At 35.0% G+C, this 23,452-nt stretch overlaps 1 protein-coding gene across 4 annotated transcripts in view; it reads right to left on the reverse strand.

Moving 5' to 3' along the window:
- Nhe3 (Na[+]/H[+] hydrogen exchanger 3) overlaps positions 1-23,452 on the reverse strand; it is a 216,481-nt gene that overhangs the window by 187,365 nt on the left and 5,664 nt on the right. For 3 of the 4 annotated variants that reach the window (XM_089104737.1, XM_089104714.1, XM_089104729.1), the window contains exon 2: positions 5,760-6,101. In XM_089104737.1, coding sequence (XP_088960863.1) covers positions 5,760-6,015 — 256 coding nt within the window. In that variant the 5' untranslated portion in view covers positions 6,016-6,101. The remainder of the gene's footprint in view (positions 1-5,759; positions 6,102-23,452) is intronic. The other variant, XM_089104720.1, reaches the window with a different exon arrangement.

Here is a 23,452-nt window from a genome sequence, read left to right on the forward strand (position 1 = left end):
CACGACTAATTCGGAGCGTCTGTTATTTTGAAAAGAAGTTTAGTTTTTAAACTATGCAATTCAGTAGGCTAGACCCTTATATCTGGCAGCTTTATAAAATCAAAAAAAAAACTACCAGTACAGAAGCGTCTAATTATATGAAATATTTTATATTAGTGCAGATTATAATTATTTTGGGCCTATCTATTGCTCAGTAATGCGTGTCCTACTAGAGCATTATATTTAACAAGAGCAAAAATTCGGTGACTATAACCAAACAACCTCTGTGTATGTTTAATTGTATAATTTCACTACGGATGTGGAACAATATCAAAATAATAGCACGGAAAATTCTAAAACAATTTAATCAGTTAAGATATATGGATTGAAACCCTGTGAATGTCCAATGGCGACTAAGTAAAACCCACAAGGAATTCCATAGTAATGTGAAGGTGTTTCTCGCTTAACGGATTCTAATAAGACTTTAATATAATATTTATTTATTTAGTGCTGAAAGATTTGCTCAAACAATAGCCTTCTAAAAAGATATTGATGTCGGTTCTTCATTATGCTTATATTCTTTGCCAAGCATTAACTGGAGTCTACGGAGGCAAGCTTGGAAATCCTGCATCTAATGACCTTATTCGAAAAGCGAATATGAGGCACCAAGGTTGACTTCTAATTACGGAAAAATACTGAGACTAAGAACCTCTGCATTTCAACCGTTAAACCCGGAACCCCATGAGAACGTCTAAGCCAAGAAATAGGGAAGACATCAGAAGACGAGTGGGTATAGAGGTCTCCCCTAGTCCTTGTTATGTCTTATTCCCTCATTGTAGTATTGTTTGCGTAAAACCGTGTGGTTATGACGCTGCAACAGGCGTTTCTTATACAGCACTGACGTGCGTGAACAATGCAGGCATGAAAAATATTGTTAAAGTAGACCTCAAACTTAATAATGTAGGGTAAATAATGTTTATCCAATATCTATATTTTCGTTATCAAAACAAATTTGAAGAAATTTCTGGTTTAGATTTTCATTGTGAGTACCAATATTAGTGTATTTATTTAATTCTGTCTCATAGCTAAGAAATTATAACCCAATTAATTCGTGAATTATTGTATGTGTATTTACTTAAAAGAACATGTGATTCTGCCGCGTTGTTTTTATTGCAGGAAAGTAAATGGACACTTTGGTCATTGAGTATTACAATAAGCTGCCCAGTACAGATACGACCCAGTAGCATCTATTTTAATCATATCTCAACCAGCGCAGAGTACTCACCATAACTTCAGGCAATTTCCATCCCAGCTTCGTCTACGAAAACAACAGTTACCTTCGATCGTCGTTTCTTCGACTATGAACCATATTATGTATCAGGTAACACTATATTTGAACCTCAGTATCAAGTGCTTTAACGAACTATATAATCGCATAAACGCTGAGAAACCCATCGGCCAGTACAAGATATAAATACGTAGATATCGTGTCGATACTCACTATGGACCCCATAATAATTTGACAGTATAGTGATGATATTTGAAGCTAAACGATATTAAACAATATTTAAAGTTAAATGACACTTAAAGACATTTCAAGATATTTGAAGACGAAATTAAAGACAATTTGAAGTTTAATTCTGAGAACTTCGTCTATCAGCGCATGATAAACGATATTGAAAGTTAAAAGATACTTAAAGATATTTGAAGATATTTGAAGCAGAAATTAAATACAATCGGAACTTTAACTCTGAGAACACCATCGAGCAGTACAAGATAAACGATATTTAACGATATTTGAAGTTAGATGATAGTTGAGGAAAACCTACCGTGTAAAGACAACTAGACTCGAACGGTTCCACGAAGAAACCATAACGTAAATGCTTATAAATTTTTGCCTCGACAAAAGGAATGAAGGATCGTAATTTACAATGAAAGGGTGTAGTACACTAAGGACACGAAAAATGACTACTCGATGTGAAGCTACATTTATTACTTACCAACAGCTTTGACAATGCACAAATCTCAATAGTGAAAGTGTTTTAACGTCATCTGTGAATATGTTGAACCAAATATTGTATTTTATAAATAATTTATTTATATACCAAAATTATAATTTGGTTTAATTTTTTTTTGTTTTTAATTTAACTTTTTTTTTTTATTACGTTTTAATTAATATAGACAGCAAAAACAAAAAAAAAAAAAAGAAGTAAAAAGTGATAAAATTTGAATTTATTAAATTAAAAAACTTTCTTGAAAATTAAAATTAAAACTGTTTAGATATAGAAAAAGAAAAAAAAAATATTTTTTATAGTATCTGACCTAGAACCAAAAATAATCTTAGTCCGGTAGATGAATTTTAGATAGGGATGTAGAATAAAATAAGAAAAATAATTGAAAAATTTTAAAACTCCTGATGGGCAGTAACTAATGACGGGGCGTCATTATTTCATGGGAAGGGTGATATGTACCGGGAGTAAAACACGATATATTTGAAATACCAAAATAAAGTTCCTTCTTTAATTCGGACTCCTATAATTAAGCTAAATCTAGTTTCAAAAATGAAAAAAGTCGTTAATCAGCAAAGAAAAGAAATTGCAATCTTTGGATTTCGCTAAGACAGTGAGCAATAAGAAAAGTGCTACGCACAATATTTTTAAGGAAGTTTAAACGATAAGAACCGTGTGAACGCCTAAATCATCAAAAATATTTAAGACGTATCATTGGACGAGGGTTCGCGTCCTTGGGGCCCGTGAGCCAATGGCAGGCAGTCCCTAGAGCGCATGACGAAAGAACTGCGTTTGGGAGTAGGATAAACGTGTTTTTTAATTGGAATATGAAGGGACCTCAGAAACGTTGAGGACGAAATTATTTTGGTCACCATTTTTGTCTTTGAAGTGACCCATTGCTGTACAACTGAGCATGTAAGTTTAATAAATCTATTGTCTTTTTATAAGTGTTTGTTTCTCTTATATGTCTGAGTCTAGTCCGATAAGAGGTAACTAGTTCGCCAGTCTCCATGGTAAATGCTCCCAAAGGAATCTGATCTCCAAGTGGCGCTATAGGAGAAATCTCTATCGCCACGAGCAAACCTTTGCTATTACTACAATAATTCTTCAATGGTACAAAAGTACCAGTACTTAAAATGGATCAGTTAAGAGGTTTACTTTTAAATTAAATGGAGCTTAACAGCAGCTTGCCTGTAATGATGCTGATTCTAATCATTCATTAATGATTTTGGCAAAGATGGGTAAAAAAAAATCTTAGGTTATAAATTAACTGAAAGTAGTTTTTTTTAATTAAAGATTTATATCTTATTTGGTTTCTGTGACATGTCTACTGAATAACAACGGTTTTGGGGTTTTAATTGCTTGTTTTTTGTTGTTGTTGTTTGTTTTTTTTTTTTTCACCTGACATCATAAATGATGTCAGGACTATATTTTTTCACCGACTATACGAATTACCTACAAAATTTCAAGGCTACTATGTGGACATAAAATAGTTTCAAGGTAAACAACACACAGTTTGAGGGTTTCTTGAACCCTCGTTGAGGTTCAAGGACCAAATCCAAAACTTTATGGCCACCCCCTATATTCCAGTATTTGAATTTACCATGAAAAATTAAGCAGATTTTTTCCAAAAGATGTTTTTGAAATATATTTAAATACTCCAGTCAAAAGTAACCACAACTTGAGAAGCAGTAAGAATTGGAACTCTGGTCCCAAGCTTCTATGAAGTGTTGCAACAACTATGATACATGGGTCACAGTTGAGGAGCAACAGAATCAAAAATGTCTATCAAATTAGAATAATAATTGCTATTCATAACCAAATCGTTACTGCAGACCAGACAGAACTCAGATCCTCTGGTACCAAAGGAGAGTCTCATTAATCAAATTAGAATCGAACCCACTAAAGACACAACAAAAGTACTAGCTGCTGATCTCTGACAAATTTCACTTCAAATCACGAGTGTGGATGGTAAAAATATAACTCTTTTCTCATGCATATACACAATCAAGCAAGGATACGCAATACTATAACTGTAGCTTCTGACCAGGTTTTGTTGAAAGACTTCCAGTAGCTTTCCAAGTAATTCCGATTACTAATATACATTTATGCACCTTAATCATCCCCTCTTTGTACCACCCATTAAGGGGAATTGGGTCAAGACCATAAGGAGGCATAACTCTCAGCCTAGCAAACACTTTCCACTAAGTTTGGTTAGAACCTGACATTTCTTTTTGGTAGAAACACTAACAACTAGACTTCAGGTATCAAGTTTTATTGTGATAGAACAAACTCTTCTGGTAAATTTCCTAGTGACAAGAAGATAGGGAGCCCCTACCCCTAGAGGTCAGATTGTATTATGGCTTTGAAAGTTTATAATTTGCACTCTTTCGCCGAATTTTCCCTTAGACTGGCAAATCATTCAGGTAGATACCCTGATAGCAAGAATTTAAAGGGCCCAAACTCCCAAATGATACAAGTAGGGCACTAGCTTTTCCCAACAAGTTAGGTCTAGACCAGAGGACAGCTTATGAAACAATAAATTTAGAAAAGGAGACATATCCGTGCTGCCCATCCGAATGCGAGTTTCCATGTTGTACAAGGTGGTTTAAGTGTTCTTGACAATGGTGATTTCAATGTTGCACTTTCTATTTCAATTTGGAGTTAACCATGGGGGGGGGGGGGGGGTTCAAGCTCTTTTTCAAAATTCTAAAAATTTTCCTCGTGTAATTACCTAGTACCTTTTAGTTGAATAAGAATAAAAATTGCTATTTCTAACACGGTGCTTATATAGTAAATAGTTGTCATTAGACATTTCTTTACAGTCTATGTTTTCAAAATTCGTAAACTATGGGCTGTGGTTTACTCTTTACTGTGTTGCTGCTACTCTTGTGGCCATTATGATTTGACAAGGGAAAAACAGAGTACCCTTCCTCCTATCCCATAGTGATTAAATTGGACCTGCCATCAAAAAGGCAGGAATAGCAGCATATAAAACACTACTTTTATCTTAGTATGGTAGAGATCTGAGAAATCCTTCTAATTAATGTTCTGATGACATGAACTTGAGAAGCCTCCTTCCTTCTCTCCCTTACAGAGTTTGGATCACGTTGTGATGCCCAAAGGGCAAAACTGAAACATCAACTCTTACTTCCCATCTGATTTTTCTTTAGACTTGATAACAATTTCTGGTACAAGTTCAAAAGAACTTATCAGAGAAAAGAGAAGGGCAATACTCTGTGAAAGCCTAAATTCGGGAGAAGTCGCAAGTCACATAATAAATAAAAATTAAAAAAGACAGAACTATTGTGGATGAATAAATGAGGCATGAAATGAACCAAAATTAAAATGAGTAATGATCCATCATTTCAAAATATTAGATACTACAATGAATAATCAACAAAAATACTGCAGTTTTGCAATTTTCACCCCCATATTTAAAGTAACTTGCTCCATTTTCTTCAAAATGTTAATATTAGTCAATAAAATGACGAAAAAATTATTAAAAATAGATTGGCTCCCTCCAAGCTTGTGCATGTAATATTGCTGTTGTTTATTTGTTTGTTTTGTTGTTTTTTTCGGGGGGGGGGGAGCTTTATAAAACAGAAGACTAGCAGATTATATGGAAAAGCTTAAAAGATGTAGAGGAAAGCGTAAAATGTCAAGGATTTCTTTGTCTGACAAAAGCCCCCCACTGGACAGCTTAAAAAACTTCCTCACTCCCCAAGAACTTTTTCTTAGTGACACTCATTAGTACATTAAAAGACCTACCGTAAATTACAGCTAATCCAGTTTCATGCAAAAACCGAAGCCTCCTATTTTTAAACATCCATATAGTGACTATTGTCAAGATTAACAACAGAGTGTACAATAATAGATTTAAACTGTCAACTCGATGTGTATCAAGCGCTTTTTCATCAAATTCGCTATCTGTTGGGGCTGCATAACTTTCTGAAAAAATTGTTTTCACTATACAGTTTCCAATAAATCCACCAATAACAAAAGACAGTCCACGTCTTAATTTCATTGTTACTATGGGCAAGTGGATGATCTTCGAGTTAACTGATATTCAAGCTGCAATCAATGATTCGAATTAAATTTACTTCAGCATACCTGAAAAAGGGAATGTCAAAAAAAGAACTTGTAGAGCTGTAAAAATTAAAATACAGCCGTGAAACGTAAATGCTAGAAAATAATGCCAATGTTACCAGGCAAAAACAAAAAGTGTCAATTTTCCAGTCAGACAAATAAAAATTAACGTAGGCTATTACTCAACTAAGTTTGATATATATATATATATATATATATATATATATATATATATATATATATATATATATATATATATATATATATATATATATATATATATATATATATATATATATATATATATATATATATATATATATATATATATATATATATATATATATATATATATATATATATATATATATATATATATATATATATATATATATATATATATATATATATATATATATATATATATATATATATATATATATATATATATATATATATATAAGCAAGAAGGTCACATCAGAAGAACCTTCTATGTGTTGACCATGAAGATTGCCTGAACAAGTTCTTTTACAGCTTTAAAGGTTCATGCACAATGTTATAACATCAAAATGTTTAATCATGAGATATTTTTTTAATTGTGACATTTTTTCATTGTCAGTTATTAATTATGAATTTAATTCAACATAATTTTTAATGCATATATTTTATTAATGCTAGCTACCCATAAAGAATCAGTAAGTCAACTGCAATATAAAGCTTGAAAATACTTTAAGAGTAAGAAAAACGTCACATGTTACTCTTTCCAGCATATAATTCAATCCCTAGAATCTAGATGATAGTTTCCTGGAATGTACCCTTCATTGCAGTGTTATGGAATACCTCTTTAACACCACTCAAAGTACTAAAACTGAATGGCTTAAGATGTCTTCTTTTGGATTACATCGTCAATCGTCTTCCAATGTATTTCCACGCATAATTCATATTACTTCAGCAGTATAAACTATGTCCTTAAAACTGTACTGAACAAGAATGTCGCTTAATCCTGAGTAAGATTAGAGCAAACACTTTGAAGATATAAATGTCCAGATGCAATCAATCATTGTAATACATTATGTTATTTCCTGGTTCGAGAGTGTTACCGTCTGATGATATGGTGCTAGTCCTGACAATCATCTCTTTTTGTCATTTTAAAGCATATATTACATCTTCTCTTAAAGCATCTAAGAGAATTTTTTTTGGGATGACCTCTGCTAGGAGGTCATCCCACATGGCAACAGTAATAAGTTGGTGAGAGCTCTCTTTCCGGTACTCCTCGAAGGGAGCTTCCAGGAGTAGGTAGTCCTGATAAATAGCCCTATGGTGAGCATATCTAATTGGATTAGCTCTGCCAGGTATGATCCTAGACAGCTCCTTCTATGGATAGTACTGCACAGATTAGTAAAGCACTGACATAGACACCACTTAAAAATCCTTTGGGAATGGTTGAGGGAAGGTCCAGCAAACCTCCCTCTCCCCCCCCCCAAAGAAAAAATTTAGCTTTGTCTCTTGCGTATGGCGGTCGCCTCATTTTTCTGCTGTATGCTTTGATAATTCATTTGAAGTGCCTCAGAGAAACAACTGTACAAATCATTGTTTCCAATTATGCACCTATCTAGCTTCTACACTTTTAAAATCCATCATTCAGTATTCAAAGCTACTGCCTCTCTCATTGCCAATGCTTACACTTTGGAAGATTTATCCTAAAATAATGCATTTTTCACACTTTGGTAAGAATACTTACAGGAATTTTGAGAATCTTAGATGTCCACATTATTTTTGGACATCTATGAATTCTCAGTACTTTTATTTTCAGACTTCTTCAGAATTTATTACTGACTTCAAAGGAGACGCATCAATAGCTACCTCTCTGTATGCCCTGTTACAATGCGAAATGTTTCCATTTCTTTATTAGTGATTTAGGATTTGTTGATTTTAGGGGTTTTGATTTAGTCTCAAATAATTTGTGCCTGCTCTGAAGTTCTTCTTGTGGCATCTTGAAACATTTGAGCTTCTATACACCAACAAAATCTTAAGTTAAAAAAAAACAGGTTCTATAACCTTTTGCCCATCTTAAACAGTAAGAAAAGATATGGCAGCAAGTTAACACAAAGATAAGCAATAGTTGTTCTCATCTCACACTGAGCTAGAATAAAGCTTGAAAAACAAAAGATACACAGCCTTTTATGTAGGTGTTGGATATACAAGCATAAAGAATTTAAACAGCAGAAAGTGTTGTGACAGGAAATTTTTTTGGAGGTTTTGTTGAATTTTGCTGTGAGCTATGCCATGGTTTCTTCTTCAGTTGTGCAACAACTTTGGTAGTGAGCATCCTCTCAAGTAGTAAAAATCGAAATCAGTAGGTTTTTATACCTTTGGAGTAGGACTCCGGATTTTTCGATTTTTCAGCCAGGATTATTGAGCACCTTAAGGTGGCTGAAATCAAACCTTAAAGTGGTTTGCACCACCTTGAGGTTGAATGGGCTAGCACAGATCTCTGCACATCAAGATATAATGGCGGAAGTCGCTGATATTTTCAACAGCTTTGGCAAGGAATTATGACATAACTGAATATAAGAAGCATTTACAGTTCCTGTGCAATTTTGCATCCAATCAGATTTTAGAAAAACTTATTATTAGAAAGCAGAGTACACCGAGGCACAGTTTTAGGCCCAATACTGTTCAACATTTATATCAATGATGCATCATCTTCAACCATAAAGAATAAGATTTGCTTAACGTGAACTGGGGTAAATCCGACCCCTTATCGTGTTTTTTCCGGCTTAATTTGGCCCCAAAACCGTCTTGGAGTTGCTGTCACAATAAAAACTGTTTGATGTTGCTCTTTTTCACACTAGTAATATTCTTCACATTCCAGAAAGTTTACAAGTTCTTTTGTTTCCATGAGTTACAGCACCAACCCATCGCAGAAAGGTCAAACTTACCCTGATTCTGGAGTAGATCTGATACCCTCCAGGTAAATCCTATGCAGGGCTTTGGAGTCGTGTTTAAGTTATACTGACTCTAACTCAAAACAGACATTTTCAATATACCGTATACTTACTCCAACTCCTGAAACTTTAAGCACAATTGCTCCAATTCTGAGCTGTACTATTTCTCTTTTCAAAAAGACCCCTTTTCCTCCCTTTTAGTAAAAAGTACATAATTTTATCAAATTCTTTTCTAAATTAATTCTGATAACCCTGTTAATAGATAATATTTATCTTATAGGTTCTATATTCTGCTGTACCAGAGTTGCTGTAGAGCACAAAAGGGGCATCTCTGTCAATCTATTAAGCATTTTTCTGTCTTTCTGCATTTTATATGTAATGTATTTGCAAATATTATTTGTACATTCTTCCAAAGTGATATAGATAACTGAATAAATTGTTTCTGTATTAGTACTGTAGTACTATGGTGTAAAAAATATCCTATTCACCATAGTTTAGCCTCCAATATTAATTTGATTTATTATTGCAACTTTTTAGTAGTATTTAAGAGTATGTGGCTTGACTCCAGCCTTTATGTACTTCCATAACTCCAACTCCAAAGGGCCTTACATTATATCTGTTATTCCAACTCCATTCAGCAAAAATTTACTAAAACTACGATCCCATGACTCCAACTCCAAAGCCTTGATCCTATGTATGCAGAAATAAAAATTATTTCACATAAAGCAACGATAGAGGGTCCCACTATGTACAGAAAAACCAGACAATCCAACAACTTTTGTTAATACAATAGTTATCAGAATATCAGCCATATCAAGAGCCATATCAGAATATCAGTTGTTTGCTAACAATGGGGTAACTCTGACAGTGACGGCTTTATGCCATACACAGGAAAAATCTCTGAGTTTTTTTTTTTTTTTATTGTAAAGGAAAAAGGTAACACCGAACCTCAAATAATGGGAAAAAATTGCAATTAGTATCAGAGAAAAACAGTACGTTTTATTTTTAATTAAAAAAACAACTTTTACTGAATAAAATTAATTTCAATTAGAATCAGATCAGAGGAGTCAAAAAAGCAAACTTTTGATCACTTGCAGGCCCTAGTGTGCTTCTTGTACAGGCTGATAACATGTCGAATTTGGAGTGATGATAGAGCAAAGGGACCAGCTCCAGAAAGCATCAATGGTCCAGCGAAGACATAGTCTTCTTCAACTTCTTTAATGTCATCTTTTTTGTCATTCATAGGAATAGTCAGCTAGACTCAGGCAACAAAGACACTTTAGACAAACAAGATTTTCGTTGGAAACAATCAGGCACCTTTCTGACATACCAGCCTTGTTGATCATGTTTGATATTGTATGCTACAACATAGTACTCATTCAAACAATCAACTGTAGTCAATCGACTCAGCTTTATGTTTAGCTTCTTTTCTTCTTCTTCTTGCTCACTGCCAACAGTATAACAATAACAGATGTCCATCTTGTCAGTTGAGGAACCCAATGAGGCATCAGTGTCAGAGCCTTCACTGGAAGTATCAAATTTCTCTTTCAGTTTTGGCTTGAGCGCGTTCTTTTTTACTTTCCCTTTTTTGTTCTCAAGCTTTTCCTTTTTCTCTTCCTCTTTGTTCACGTACTCTCAGATCCTATAAGATTACTTCATCTTCCTGGGCAAATCTCTGCCTAACAGATGTCACAGATGCTGAGACACCAAGGCATCAAGGGTGACATGCTGAGTCCAAGGGAAGTTTTTTAAATGATTTTTCATGTGTATGATGTTTTTACTAACCAACACTGAAATGGTAATCTGATCAATTGCAGTTTTCAATGTGGTTGTTACTCTACTCTTGTTGAATTCTGAGTCTCTGATTTCTTACTCTCAACATATTGTCTGAACTTGGCTCAATCAAACTTTGTATTGTCTACCCCATTGCAGTTAATACGCACTGGAATAGCGAAATCATAAATTCCCGTCCCATGAAATGATTTTTGAATCAGTGAAGGGGAAAGGTAAGTCTCCCAAATCTGACATAAAATTTTCATGAGTCCTTGTGATGGTATGTTGTCACCTGGGTGTGCATATTGCCAGTTCACAAAATTCTGCTCATAGAATGATTTCAGCCTTTTGTAAATGACCCTGTCAAGGGGCTGCAGAACAAGAAATGCATGAACTGACAACTTGAGGATGGTAGTATTCTTTTCAGAAGCAAACTTTACAAAAGCCAAGGATAAATGGGAGCCATTGCCATTAAGAATAAAAGTGGTTTTTCTTTCACCTGAGACAGGAAAACACCCTTAAACCAGTTATGGAAGAGGTCTGCCTGCTGTCATCCCTCCTTTTTTAGTAGCTAAATAATTTGCATCTGGATTGTCTTTGATGGGCAACCATGAACTCCAAGTATTTTTTTTTTTCTGAAATCACTACCAGTAGTGGCAGCTTCTCACCTGATGAACATATAATTGAGAAAAGCCCAAAACATTGGTGAATTGTGGTAGAAATAGTTAAATTACAGGGAAATTGTGTGAATACTGAAATATCAGGGGGGCCTGGCACCAAAATTCCCCATCTTGTTTATATTTCTGATATGCCTTGTTGATTATAGCCCTAGTTTATATTCATCTTTATATTTGCCTGTTGTTCACTTTTAAAATTTGAAATATGATAACAGTTTGAAAAAGTAACAATAGTAAAGCTTACAGTTTACAGCAAACCCATCAATGGGAACAAGAAATGTTAACATGATGAATAGTTGACAAATACACCTCATTGAAATCTAGACAACAACTACAAAAGCCTAGTAACTTGTATAAATTCAGGGCAAATCTGGCCCCCTGTGTAGAAATTTACCCTATACAGGTCAAGTCCACCATGTTGAAGTTAACCCAAATAAGGATTTTCCTGGGGTGAGTCCAACAGCCCTTGTACCTCCTGACTGGCTTGAGGATAAAAATACTAATAAATTATAGTAAATACTTCAACAATCCTATCAACTTATCAGCTGTTTATAATCATATTGTCCTCTCTCTATTTTTCTTAACTATCACTTAAAATGTATTACCAACTTTGTACCCAGCAAAGCTGTCCTCCTGAAAATTTAAAAAATCCCTTCAGTACAAAAGGAATAGAAAATGAAAGCAATACTAAACACTGTTGTGAACTGAGCCAGATAGGACAGGGATGTTGGAGTTGCCCCTGTATTGGACTTATCCCACTTCACTCTATATCAATCAATCAATCAATATCTTTCTTGTCCAAAAGAACACACAAGGATGTTAAATGGAGTAGAAAGAAAGTGAACAAAATGAAAGGAAAAAAACACACACACATAGAAAACATACTACCTCAGATAATATAACACAAAAGACAATACAATAGCACACAGACAATAGCAAACAAATAGTCTATTGGCAAATAGTAGAGTGGAGGCTATTTAGCTTATCCATCTTAAATAAAAAGCAAACCCAATGCTCCTCAGCTGCCAGTAGTGGCTCAGTTAACCCATAAATTGAAATTAGACGTTTATTCCTAGCCCATAGGGGTGTACATAAAGGAAACTTTGGAAAAAACAGAGCAGATGAGTTTTTATAAGTAGCCATAAACATACTCCAAAATGGGGTCAATGCAAGGATATGAAGCATGACAAAAGCAATACACAAGCAAGAATATGCCTGCTATACCAGACTTAACAGCAGACTAGCATACCAAATACATTTCTAAGTTTCTTGCTTAAATGTGTGATGAGGATTGCCCTAGTCAATTTCACACTATCTCCTATTGAAAGACCAAGGTAATTAATGCAAGTAGATAACCAAACAAACTGATTTCCTAGTTTTATGCACTCAACATAACCTATAAATTCATCAAAAGCAAGAACCTTACTCTTCAACACATTAAAATCCCAGCCAATTTTGTCATATTCTCTACAAAGCATATAAAAATTCTCCTCAATTAGTTATATTTTTACTTAAATTTAAAATATCATCAGCATAACTGAGAATCCAAAGGTCCAGTCCTTTAAAAATAAAATTAATTTTAGACTTTTTACAACATAATTAGTCTGATTCATGACCCCCAAATACGCCTAAACAGATTTCAATGCATGCTCATTATGGGCAAAAACCTGGCAACTAGAATCTAATATACAGAAATATAAGGTCATACACTTTAGAGCTAACAACCTTAAGATCCAGCACTTTATTAAATCCAATAATGACTATATACTGCCACTAAAAAAAAGATTAAGGAAGAAATGGTTATTAATAAGCTCAAATCCAACTTACACTTGCAGTCCACAGTAGTCAAATCCAACCAAACTCTAGATGCAACAAAGTGAATGTTCTGCAATACATCCCCAGCATTGATTACTAAGTTACTAAAGGGCCTAATTTCACCAAAATTAGAATTTGGGATCTGTATTGCTACCCAAGATAACAAGCTTGACCAATCAATTGTAGAATCTCTGCATCAGTGAGCAACAAAATGCACAAGGGATTTCCAGATTTTGCCATATTCTACCCAACTCCAAAGGCTCAGAATACAATCTCTTGCTTACCAATGTAACCAAGGAGGTTTATAAATGACATACAAATTGATTTATGATAATTATATCATCCTAAACCTGTTCTACATAGATAGTTCCTCAAGAACAAGAGAGCACCCCTGCAGCTCTACTAGAAATATTCTAATACCCCACTGCAAAACAATTTTTCTCCGGCTGTGTGGTTGGCCTATGAAACCCCATAGCCACAATACAGTCATATCCCCTAGAGTTAAAGCCTCCAAGTCAGCTATTGACAGAGATTGGACCAGCAAGCCATAGTGCACAGCTTGGGATGCACCCAACAAGCTGAGTCACTATCATTACTGACCTGTATCTACAGGATTTATCCTTATTACTGGCAAATGTGGTTTGGTGTAATTTAATTATAGGGGATATTGGTGGCTCCTCAGAAGGGAATGTGCCAATAAAACATAAGTAGGCTCAATAGGCTACCACTAGAATCTTTATTTTATGCTCTTTCCAAATAACATATTTGTGTTTCTGACAATGCACCTCCCCAATCCCCCTGATGGTCCCAGACATAGCCTTAAAAATGCATTTCTTTGTTGTTTTGTATCTTGTGATATGTCATCTCTTTGTTGTTATAGAATAGAATAGTTATAGAGTTATAGAATAGAAATATTATTCAAAATGACTTAAAAATGGGGATAACAATGGAAACATGAAACATGCAGCAAAAGTAAAGTAAAAATTTCATTGCTTTTGTGTTTTTCCTTTAATTTTGCATACAGGCCCCAATGGTTAGATTTAGGATCATAAGTGGAGGGGGAGGGATACATTTTCTAAGGCTGCCACAAGTTCAAGGAGTCGAAAATAGGGACCTTCCAGACACCAAAAAAGGACCAGTACCCAATCCAGCTGTTGTTTACTGTAATCAACATCACACTTGATATTCAAACTGATCCCTTGTAAATCTGAAACCAGGACAGTCAGCAATGTAGCATCATCTTCTAGAAAGATATGGTAAATATCAATGTGATCCAATCCCTTGGCTTTTCTTGATTTTCAACTATGAAGGTAAAAAAATGTGAAAATGCAAAAGTATCTACTTTGATTAATGACCAGAAAAAAATCAAAAGACCTCAACATTTCAAATCACTTTTTTTTCTAGCTGTTTATTTCTGCATATAAGTACCTCAGAACTTTCAACAGCTACTGATTTCTTTTTCTTTGCAATGTACAACAAAAATGACCTATCCAGCAGTGTTTGGGGCAAGCTGAACTTCAATCAACTCTTTCTTCTCTATGCCCATTTTAAACCAATTTCTTACTTCTTCAAACATTTTTCAGTAGCTTGCACCTTGCACTTGGAGGCTTGTTTTTTTCTTGTAATGAATTTTCAAGACTTTCCATTCTTTGCGTCCAGGAAAAAAGTTAAGCAAGCATTTGCTTTTCTTTTTCTGCAAGCTTCTCTTGTTCTTTTTCTCTTTTTTTTAGCTCCCTCTTCTTCTCGAGATAACTTTAGTAGCTTGAAATGACATTCTTATTTGCTTTATTGCTGAAGAAAGTAGCCTGCCCATATCCTACTTGCTTTTACACCATTTGTGAAAAAAAGTTCCAATACAAGAATTAAACTCAGAACCTCACACTTTGTAGTCCATACCTAGAGTAATATGCCATCAGGCTTTACACAAGTATAGCAATCTAATACTAGCTAAGGACATGAGGATAAAAAATAGAGACATTTCTGGTTTTTGAGAGGGGGCCAAAAACCTCAAATTAAGGGTTTTTGAACCTAGCAATTCCAGTGGTGTACTTTTTAATCTGAAGCCATTTTTGAAATATTTCTGGTGTGTCTTGTTTTTTTTATTCCAAAAGGAAAGTTCAAGGCTACAGATTGATGTTAAGCTGAAAGTGAATAACATATACTACTCATGGATATCATTTAGTTGAGCATTTTTAAGCATTCATTTTTTTAATTTTTGGTTATTGTGGCCCATGGACTGTTCTTTATATGGTTGCAGCTACCACTGCAACATTGACATCAGAATTAAGTACATAATGGTTTGATATAAATGGCTACTTTAGAGAAGTTATTAGTCCCTCAAGACCAAGGTGAGAAAAAATATCAAATCCCTGGGTATATATATTTAAAACAAATGAATACAAAAGAGCACAGCAACTTCAGTGATTCCAGAGGCAGGACATCAAAGAGAGCAGTTTTAGGGACTTTAAAGACCTTGTGGCAACCCTGATTTTAAGAAATGTGAATGATTGAAAAGAGTATTAAGCAAGGAATCTAAAGGTAGTACTTTTATTTTATCAACATGATTTGATCTGAAGAGTTCTAATATCTCCTGATACCAAATGTATTTTGCAAAATTAGGTTAAGCTCAAGCTAAAAATTATATTTTTGATAGAATCTATTATTAACTATTAGTGCATTTAAAATAGTTAGCATTGTATATAACTAAAATATTTAAATCTCTGTATCTATTAAATAGTTAGTGTAATGTTTGGTAGATAAATCTTTATTCAAAACCCAGGCACCTATAATAAAGGACACTATAAGCAAAGCAAGGCAACCATAACACATCCAGTTAAATAAGCATAAGCACACAATAGCAAGCTGGTGCACAACCACAAGCATAAAGCAAGGCATCACATAATGCTACAGTTAGCATCTAAAATAGTTAGCACTGTATATAACTAAAACATTGAAACTCTGTATCTGTTCTACTCTGCAGAAGAAACCACAATAAAATTCTGAAAAATACTTCAAAACATTCTAAAATTTCTAACTGACACTTGCTTAACACAGCCTGTAAAGTCAGAATTCCTTTGAGTTTGCAAGATATTCGGAACGGGAAGTGGCACGATTCTTGGCTACAATGAAGTCAAGCTCTAGCGGGATGGACGAGTTTTCCCTGAAACTCACAAAGGCCGCAAAAACGAGTGTCTTACCTGTGTTGACGCACCTCATCAACCTTTCTCTAGATCTTGGAGTCTTCCCAGAAGCACTATCGATTACAAGAGTGGTTCCTCTTCATAAAGGAGGGAAAAAAGATGACCCATCGAATCGAAGACCTATATCTATTAAACCCATTTTTCTTATATACCCATTAAACTTATATGAGAAAGTGGTACATGCCCAGTGAAGTTATTATATTGAAAAGAATAAAATTCTAATGGAAAATCAATTTGGGTTCAGAAAAGGGCTATCTACGGATATAGCAGTTCTGAAATTGGTTGATTGGATTAGTGGTGCATTTGAAGCTGGTCTCGTACCCGCAGCTGTGTTTTTGGATATGAAAAAAGCGTTCGATACAGTGGACCACTCAGAGCTTATTCACGCTCTTGACTCGATTGGGGTGAAGGGTTCAAGTCTGGAGTGGTTTTCATCGTATCGACACAATCGGTATCAGATAGTTCAGAATGGGTCATTTTTATCTTCAAAAAAGAAAATAGAGTGTGGGGTCCCACAAGGGTCAATCTTGGGACCTCTACTTTTCATTATTTTCATTGATCCGGTGAAACACTACCTGTCAGAGGCTGGTGTCATCCTGTTTGCAGATGACACTTTTCTCTTTCTGGCAGCGCCTTCACTTGATGTTTTAAATAATAAGATTCATAATGCAGTTTCTGAATTTCTAATTTTTTCTCAGCAAAATATGTTAACCCTAAACTTTTCTAAAACCTTTTTCATGATATTTTCTAGACTTTCGTCTAGTGCTAGAAAAGGCCATATCACCGTTTAAGAAAATTTGATAAAGAGAGTGGCAACAACGAAGTATTTGGGGTTTTTACTTGATGATAACCTGTCGTGGAAAAAGCATTCAAGTTCAATAGCTAAAAAATTAAGCAGAGGCCTTGGGGTGATGCAAAGAATTAAAAATCTAGTCCCAAAAAAGATCCTGAAAATGATTTATTTTTCTATATTTTACCCATATATTAGCTAAGGATAAAAAATTCAGCAAAAAATTAAGCAAAATTCAGAATAGAGCTGTAAAATTATTATCTGAATTTGATGATTCTGATGAGGTTCCTGCTCATGAGCATTTTAAAAAGAATAAGTTAATGGATGTATCCCAAATTCGAGATTACCAAGTCGCGATTTTCTCGTATAAAAATTTGAATCAGCTGCTCACCCCTGCTTTTGAAAATCTTTTTAATTTTAATAGAGACCGTCATGATCATAATACAAGAAAAGCTGATGACTTAACTCATGAGTTTAGGAGCACCACTCGGGCACCTTTTCTGATTCGCCATTATGGTCCCCATGTTTGGAATATATTGCCGGAGTGTGTGAAAAATGCACCTTGTCTTTCAGCTTTCAAGTCGCAGGCGAAGAAGTTTCTTTTATTTCGTAAGGGAATTTGATGTCAAGCCCACTTTAGGTTGTCATTCTATTTAAGGTATTTCCCCGATTTACTTTGCTTTTTTTGTTTTGCTTTTTTTCTATCTACTTCTTGTCTTTTCCTCTTTCTCTCTTTTTTCCTTTATTCCTTCATCAGATAAGTTTCTTGTGTGTTGAGTAGCAACGTATGAATGTTGTTTTAATTAGCTGAGAGTGATAGCCTCACTTGCCCTTTCAAGCTTATTGCTTTTCTTGGCAGGCGAAAGGCAAATAGTGTTTGTTTTCTTTTTTAATAAATGTATATCTCTATATCTCTATCTCTATATTATAACTCTTTTCTTCCTGCTGCATCTTTGCTGTAAAAAAAAAAACATGAAAAGATTCATGCTGTTGAAAATTCATTGAGCATACGCAAATTTAGACTAGGCAATATGTTTGTCCATTAGGAGGGTAGGGGGGAGTTAGTAAATATATAGCCTATATGAGATTTCATAAGTGGCATAGGGACAAGAAGAGCACAAAATGCTCTTTTCAAAAATAATCATTAATTCACTCACATTTCCATCCCTCCTCCCTGATGACCCCATATCATTCCAAAGAATATATAAAACCTTAAAGAAAAGACTAAAATATTAATTTCTTACTTTATAATATGTAATGTGTTAATATTAATTGTATCATCATGTTTTCTTTCATTATTAGTCTATATCCTTTTGAAATCAGTTTTAATTATTTAGGCAAATTACACACACAATAACACACAGAGATAAATTACAGTCTGAGGAGACGTGAGATCTATAATATATGACCAGATTAATGTAATCAAGAAAATGTTATGAGCAAGCGTTCAATTCTGTTGATAGAAGAACGTTAGTAAAGGTTTTATCCTTGTATGGTATACCAGACAAATACATTAAAGTGATTAGGGATATGTACGAGAATAACACTGCTGCAGTTAAGGTAGGAAATGCGGTTAGCAGCTGGTTTTTTATTAATTCAGGAGTTAAGCAGGGTTGTGTTCTATCCCCCTTTATATAGATTATTTTGATGAACTTTGTTTTAAGGAGCACAGGAAAGGCAACGGGAGACCACGGAATCAAATGGGGAGGGAAAAGTCTCCTGGACTTGGATTATGCTGATGACTTAAGCATCCTAGATGAAAATGTGAGCAAAATGAATGAAGTTTTAGAGGTTTTGCAAGTTCATGGTGCTAGAATTGGTTTGAAAATTAATGTTAGGAAGACTAATTCACTAAGGCTAGGAATAAGTGAAGATGGAAAGGTGACGTTGGGTAATGAAAAGATTTATGAGGTGGGCAGCCTGACTTGCCTTTGTAGTATTATTAGTAATGACGGTGAGATCAGTCAAAATATTAAAAGTGGAAAATTCAAGGCTCTGTATGTTTTCTCACAGTTAAAACAAGTTTGGTAGAATAGGAAGATAAGTCTGCAAACCAAGATTAAAATATTGGAAACTTCAATGATGACAGTTTTTAAATATGGTTCTGAAGCATGGGTGCTCCGAAAAGCGGATGAGGAATTGCTAGATGTTTTCCAGAGAAACTGCTTAAGGATTGTTCTGGGCACCCAGCTGACTGACTGTATTTCAAACAATAGGCTATACAAAAAATGTGGTTCAATACCACTCTCCAGGGCTATAATGAAAGAAAGGTTAAGGTGGTTACGGCACATTGTGCAGATGAAGGATGACAGATTGCCGAAGATTGTTCTTTTCGGCCAACCGTCTAGGGCTAAACAGAAAGCAGGTCGTCCCCGCCTGGGGTGGGAGGACGTCATAAAGAAAGATTTAAAGGAAATGGGAACTTCGTGGGCGGGTGTAAAGAGAGAGGCTTTGAATAGATTGGGATGGAGGAGTAGCGTGCATAGCTGTGTTGGCCTCAGGCGGCTTGGTGCTGCGGTGAGTTGTTAGTAGTAGTAGTAACACATTTTGCATGTAGCCTTGCCATACTTTATCCCCACCCCCTCTATAACGTGCCAATATAGAGCCCAAATGATATATTTTCAATGCATTTTGCCATCCACAATTTTTTTTTTCTAGTTGTTATTTCATCACAGTTGATTCAATTTTTAGGTACATGAGTTGCAACAACAGAGACACATTGGGAGAATAGATAGGAAATATATAATTTACTACTACTACTACTAACAACTCACGGTAGCACCTAGCTGCCTGAGGCCAACACAGCTACGCATGCTCTTCCTCCATCCCAATTTATTCAAAGCCTCCCTTTTTATGCCCGCCCATGAAGTTCCCATTTCCTTTAAATCTTTCTTTATGACATCCTCCCACCCCAGACAAGGACGACCTGCTTTCCATTTAGCCCTAGATGGTTGGCCAAAAAGAACAATCTTTGGCAATCTGTCATCCTTCATCCACACAAAATGCCCTAGCCACATCAACCTTTCTTTCATTATAACCCTAGAGAGCGGATTAAACCACGCTTTTCATATAGCCTACTGTTTAAAGTAATGTCAGTCAGTCGGGTATCTAAAAAAGTCCTTAGGCAATTTCTCTGGAAAACATCTAGCAAATCTTCATCTGCTTTTTGGAGCGCCCATGCTTCAGAGCCATATTTGACCACTGTCATATCACTGTAGCTTCTAATATTCTTCTTCCTTCTTCTTCTATTTAACAGCAGGCGGGCTTTTCAGTAATATTATTTAGCGCTTTTCCTTTTGCTTCACTCTGTGGGCTACAGAGCTACTGGCTTGATTGCCTCATATTTATTAGATATTTTCAGATATCTTTCAGTAGATCGTTCGACTCTAAGAGTTCAATTATGAGATAATAGATTTCGATTTCAATGCTCTGTGTGCAGGTATAGTTGTCTAGCCTCTTGCCTGATAGAGATTTTGTGGTGTTTGAAGCATTTTAACAGTTTACAAAGCAAGGTATGTTGTGCAGACGTCATCATATTACATTCAAATAGGCAATGGTCAATTGTTTCGTTATTCATATTACAATGCCTGCAAAGAGGGGACAGGGGAATTGAACCACTTGAATTAGAAAACTTATATGAGAATGCAAGAAAATTTAGTCCATTTGTTCTAAAACGAATTCTATGGTAAATTTTAGGTAAATACTTATTGGGAAAGGGGGATAAGATAGAATTATTCTTTTTAAAATTAATATCTATTAGTCTCCATCGGGAAATATCTCTAATCGGGATTGGTCTACAACTTGGCTGGTCAATATTTATAGCATTTTTTGCTATTTCATCAACCTGATGATTACCACTTATGCCAGAGTGGCTAGGAATATACTGAAAATAAGTTCTTATGCCACTTGAGGCAAGTTTATCAATAATACTGAGACAATGATAAGTGTCAATGTCCAACTTATACTGAGCAGCTGTGGCCAGCAACTTAAGGCTTGATAAAGAGTCAGAGTATGCTATAATATTATTTGAATTTGCAATCAAATGTTGGTTTTTCTTAAGGTGTTCTAATGCCATGATTATGGCTTTTAACTCAGCAAACATTATAGATACATTATTATATAATCTCTTGCCCATTGCAATTGTCAGGTGAGGAAGGAAAGCACCACTTCCTACCTTCTCATTCATTTTTGACCCATCAACAAATATTTGGAAGTGGTTTTTATAAGTAATTGTATTAAGTTAAGCAAATTTTTTCTGGACAAAAACAATGGGGGTTAAATCTTTATTCCACTTTGAGAAATCAGTATTTATTATGGGGATTTACCAATTCCATGGAGGGGATTGGGGGAAAGTAGGTGCAATAGACTTTGCTGGTACAGGGAACTTCTTCTGAATATTTGCACTCATCTGCAATGCCTCTATAAATGACTGGATTTCTTAACCAATTATGTAGGGTGTGTGAGCTATTTGATTCAATTTTTGTAAGATGTTTTATCAAGAGAAAGCTACGTCTCTCCCTTATTGTTGTTAATCCACTCTCCATACGCAGAAACTTGGTGCTTGTGGGTTTCCTAAGACCAAATATGAGAAGTATTATATCATTTTGTGTTGTTTCAATTTTCGCATCTGGGTCTTTGCACATGCACCATAGACGATGAGCCCATAGTCAATATGGGGTCTTATATGTGATTTGTAAAACTGGAGTAAGGTTTTCTCCTTACATCCCCAGGGTGTGGAAAGAAGTCTTTTTAGTATATTTGTTTTTAGCATTTTTTTATTGTGTTTGAGATGTGGAGGTGGAAATTAAGTTTTTGGTCAAGCATGAGACCTAGGTTATTAATGTGACTATCTTCTGGAATAGTTGTTCCATTTAGAGTTAGTTTTGCATTAACATGGTTTTGCTTTCGGTGAAATTGGATTATTTTTGACTTGGTAGGTGCAATGGGTAAATCTGAATGTTAAGAGAATTTTTCAAATTGGAAAAGTGACTTTTGCATATTTGACTGTGCTATCTCAAAGGTTTTGCCACATGACCATAACAGCAGATCGTCAGCATATTGTAGATTCGTGAGGGGGAGGTTCATGTCCTAGAGATATAGGGCAAAAAGGAGGGAACTGAGTACTGCTCCCTGAGCTAGGCCTTTGTTTACTGTCATTTGGGGCGAAGATGCTGAACCTACACAAACATTGAAATTTCGCAATTCTATGAAATATTTTATATAAAAGGTGCTTGCGGGGGGGGTAATCAAAGGTTTGCAAGTATGGTAAAAAGGATATGGTAGTTCACATTGTCATATGTCCCTTCAAAATCTAGGAAAGCTGCAACTAGGACATTATTTTTTTAGAATGATTTATTTATTGCATTTGTTAACAATATGAAAGCATCTGTTGAGGAGTGGTGTTTCCTGAATCCGGATTGAGTGTGAGGGATCATATTATTTTTTTCAACAAACCAGAGGAGTCTGTAAGAGATCATTTTCTTCATTATTTTCCCCACCACAGGAGTAATCATTATGGGCCTATAGGACTCAGGGTTATCTTTGGGTTTATTTTTTTTAGGATTGGTAGGAGGGACGAACATTTCCATATATTGGGGAACATAGAAGATGCCCAAGCGTGATTATAACAGTTTAGCAGTTCCTGTTTGTATGAAGGGGTGAGATTCTTTATCCATGTAGGGTGTATATTGTCATAGCTGCTACTAGTTTTGGTCCTAATATGATGTATTGCATTATTCATTTCCTGGATTGAAAATGGACTAGTTATATACTCGGATCCTGGGCGTGGTTGGTAACTTGGGTTCATAGGAATTGGGGACATTTTGCTTCGATTATTTGACGTTAGATTATTAACAAAAAGAGTTGCAAATAGCTTAGCTTTTTCATTATCATTATCATAATGGGTATTATTATGTATAAGCTCATACAGGAGTGGGTTGGGGGAAGTCTTTTTCCCACAGATGTGGCTTATCACTTTATGTATAATTGGCTTATGTGTCTCTCTGGAGAGATTATTTGCAAAACTATTCCAGTAATTATATTTAGCATCTATTATAGTCCTTTTAGATTAGATTCTGCTTGTAATTTTTTTAAATATGTAGTAGGTGATGGTTTTTTATGAATGATCTCCTAGCTGCCTTTTTTGTTCTCCATTTATTTTGGCACTCATTTG

This window comes from Artemia sp. Qi Xiang Cuo, chromosome 2, assembly GCF_049724085.1.
Source record: "Artemia sp. Qi Xiang Cuo chromosome 2, ASM4972408v1, whole genome shotgun sequence".
Classification (NCBI taxonomy): domain Eukaryota; kingdom Metazoa; phylum Arthropoda; class Branchiopoda; order Anostraca; family Artemiidae; genus Artemia; species Artemia sp. Qi Xiang Cuo.